General features: G+C 40.2%; 1 protein-coding gene across 1 annotated transcript; it reads left to right on the top strand.

The window, feature by feature from the left end:
• Positions 1-1,498: 1,498 nt before the first annotated feature.
• LOC119744733 lies at positions 1,499-2,988 on the top strand. The gene has a single exon (XM_038220819.1). The coding sequence runs from the start codon at positions 1,631-1,633 to the stop codon at positions 2,411-2,413; it is 783 nt and encodes a 260-aa protein (XP_038076747.1). The 5' UTR covers positions 1,499-1,630; the 3' UTR covers positions 2,414-2,988.
• The last annotated feature ends 248 nt before the right edge of the window (positions 2,989-3,236 follow it).

The following is a 3,236-nucleotide window of genomic DNA, read 5'->3' on the forward strand; positions in this document are numbered from 1 at the left end:
CAATTGGGGTCCGCTCATAAGTTCGACACCTCACAGGTCCGACGCCTCATAAGTCTGACAAAATCGCATCCCCTAACCAAATAAAGGCCCATAAGTCCGACGCCTCATAGGTCCGACGCCTCATAGCTCCGACGCCTCGTATACGTCCGACAAATTAAAACGCCTCGTTTTTCCGACATCGGACTTATGAGGCTTCGGACCTATGAGGTGGAATAAAAAAAATGCTAAATTCTAAATGTATTTGGTTTGTACTGTTTTCTGGCATTTTTATTCTAACTACTGTTTTCCGTTGGGTCATACTGATTTTTCATTTTCTTTCAATTTTGTTTGTACTTTAATTGGCACAACGACTTGATGTTTCAGTACTTTTATGATTTAAATTACTGATTTTATTTGTGTATTGTTCAATTTTACCACCGGTATATTTTTTTTTTTGCAACATGGCCTTTTGCAACAACAAGCTGGTTGAATGGGTTCAGGTGTATATAAACAAGATCAAATAAAGAAATATATAGATAGCGGCTATGTCTACCTCGATATACTTCAATACTTTTATGGTTTAAATGACTGATTTTATTTGTGTATTGTTCAATTTTACTATCGGTACATGTTTTTTTATGCAACACAGCCTCTCGCAAAACCAAGCTTGGTTGAATGGGTTCAGGTGTATATAAACAAGTTTAAATAAAGAAATACATAGTGGATACGCCTACTACCTCAGCCATGCACTGGTGCTGTCAAGCATGCATTTAACATCACTGGAGCAAAAGTATGGAATGAACTGAAAATAGAGATCTATTCTGTATATTTTCAAACACCTGTACTGGGGATTTGAAAAAGAAATGATTATTTTTTATCTTACTTATTGGTGTTACTGGTTTTCCATATACTATTTTATGGGGGTTTATTCTACATATTTAAGCGTTTTTCTCTAGTGTTGTACGTACGTCGTCCTATACTATATTTATATACTAAAGATACTTTCAATGAAAAACGGTGTTCTATTTTTGGTTACTTTATTGGCTTGCATTGTGTGACTCATTTCCCTTGACAGGGACATAGTGTACAACTCAAACTGTAATTTTGTACTTGGACGTCGACATCAGAGATATTGTGTCTCTATAATGAAATGCCTCCCCTATAACCCACCTCTCAACTTAAGGCTCATGTTGAGAATCCCCCCCCCCCTTCTCACACACACCCTTACACACATGACACCCTTCTGATATATGCCCCTCAATTGAACCAGAGCATTTATAGTGTTTGAAAAACAATGAAAAGCCCCCTCCAGAAAAATATAGCTCCCAAAGTGAAACACCCCCCCCCCTTCTCATAATACCATAGCTGATTGAATTTGGGTCAGTTCAATTTGATAAGTTCAAAGTGCATGTATGCACCTACATGTACATGTACATGTACATGCAACAAAATGTCCAAATCAGTGACCATGGAAGTTGACCTCAGCTTGACATACATATGTGTACTGTACACAATCAACCTTTTGTTGCACACGGTTTCATAGCTGTGACTGCACTGGTTTCTGCATGATCAGTACGTACCGGTAGGTAAACAATATAAACTACAATCACTTCCCGAGTTACCGTACATGAACCAGTAAGAAAACTACAGAATGTCTGAATGCAAACGTAGCCAGAAGAGAGTTGCTATCTGGAGTGTAGCACGCTCCCTGTCTACAGTTTTTGTACGCTCTCTCTCCCAAGTGCCAGATTCCATCGTCCTTTTTGAGGAATTTACATCTGCCCTTTTATACGCTACCGGGACTTTTGAGTCAGCAAAGGCCGTCTACGAGCAGCCCCGGGAAGGCAAGTCTCTGGTTCTTGGCAAGGACATGGGTTTTACAATGTCAGGGAAGTTTGAGATGGTACCTGAAGGATATCAGCACATCTTCTTGGTCAGGCATCCTGCTAAATCCATCCCGTCACTAGAAGCGCTTCTTGCACCTCTTCCAAGGGAGCAAAAAGAGTTTTACATCGGGCTGAATCAATACAAGCCTCTATTTGACCTCCACAGACATGTGACAAGCAAGCTTGACCAGCAGGTTACTATTCTGGATGCTCAAGACCTGATTCAGAACCCAGAGAAGACCATCCAGACTCTCTGCCAAATCCTTGGACTGCCCTTCAGCGATCGACTTCTGACTTGGGATCCTATCGATGGGAAACCGAGCAACTGGATAATGTCCTCTGCTATGTGGGAGGACTGTGAGTCACTCGGCTGGATGAACAATTGTCTGAGAAGCACTGGTTTTATTAAGCCCGCAAAGCAGCAGAACACAGACGGGGAAGTCGGAAAGTACCCGCTGACGCCAGAGATTGAGAAGATGATTGAAGAAGCTCTGCCATACTATCAAGCACTATGGGAGCTACGCATCAAGCTTGATGAATGCAATTAGAGGCTCCACACTACAGAGTGTACAACTTGAAAAGTTGCCATTACAATCTATTAAACCATTGCTATGACGTCACACCTATTGTTAAAAGTGTGAATTCGGAACTACAAATCTGTTACGATTTACAATGACTGGATATGGAATAAGCTCTTGTTGTTGTTGTTGTTTTTTACTCTGTGTCTCTCTTTTATTGTTTCTGGGGGTTTATTTTATATCATATGTTTTTCTCTGGTGTTGCCCTTTTTATCTATAATTGGAATATTTTTATTTTTTTGTAATTTTGGATTCGTGTACCGGTAGGCCTATTTTAAATACTAAACTTTAAAAAATTCCTTCTTCTAAAAATAATGTATGTAATTTTAAACTAACCGGTGTTTAATGTATTTTCCTGTAATTGGCTGTTTCGGCAACTGGCCGGATTGAGGCAGTGGTCACCCCTCCAAGGACCACAGTCAAGAAATAACAGATGATTTTGCAGGATTTATCGAGGCTGTATGCTAAATGAATTTTTACATGGATGCAGTTGGAGGATTTTGCAGGATTAAGGTTGCATCCTAGCAAAAATGTCTAAAGAGCCTAGGTTAGGCCAAAAAAAAAAAGTCTCCGGTTTCTGGTATGCGCGCGCGTCGCCGTAGCCATGCGCGTCGGCAAAATGAAAAAGGTTTTTTTTCAATGAAAGATGATGTCTCAAAACCACCAAACTCACTGGTTTGACTGGAATCCTGCTGCTGCTCAATTTTAACGTGTTTTTAGATTGGGTTATGGTCGAGAATAAGCTTTATGTGGCCTCTCTGGACTCCCATATATATTTGCACTAAGTTTAGTC

Source organism: Patiria miniata, unplaced genomic scaffold (genome assembly GCF_015706575.1).
Source record: "Patiria miniata isolate m_02_andy unplaced genomic scaffold, ASM1570657v1 HiC_scaffold_7, whole genome shotgun sequence".
In the NCBI taxonomy this organism is placed as follows: Eukaryota; Metazoa; Echinodermata; class Asteroidea; order Valvatida; family Asterinidae; genus Patiria; species Patiria miniata.

Bases quoted from the DNA above. Each gene is read 5' to 3' on its own strand.
- LOC119744733 (XM_038220819.1), top strand. From the start codon at position 1,631: ATGTCTGAATGCAAACGTAGCCAGAAGAGAGTTGCTATCTGGAGTGTA.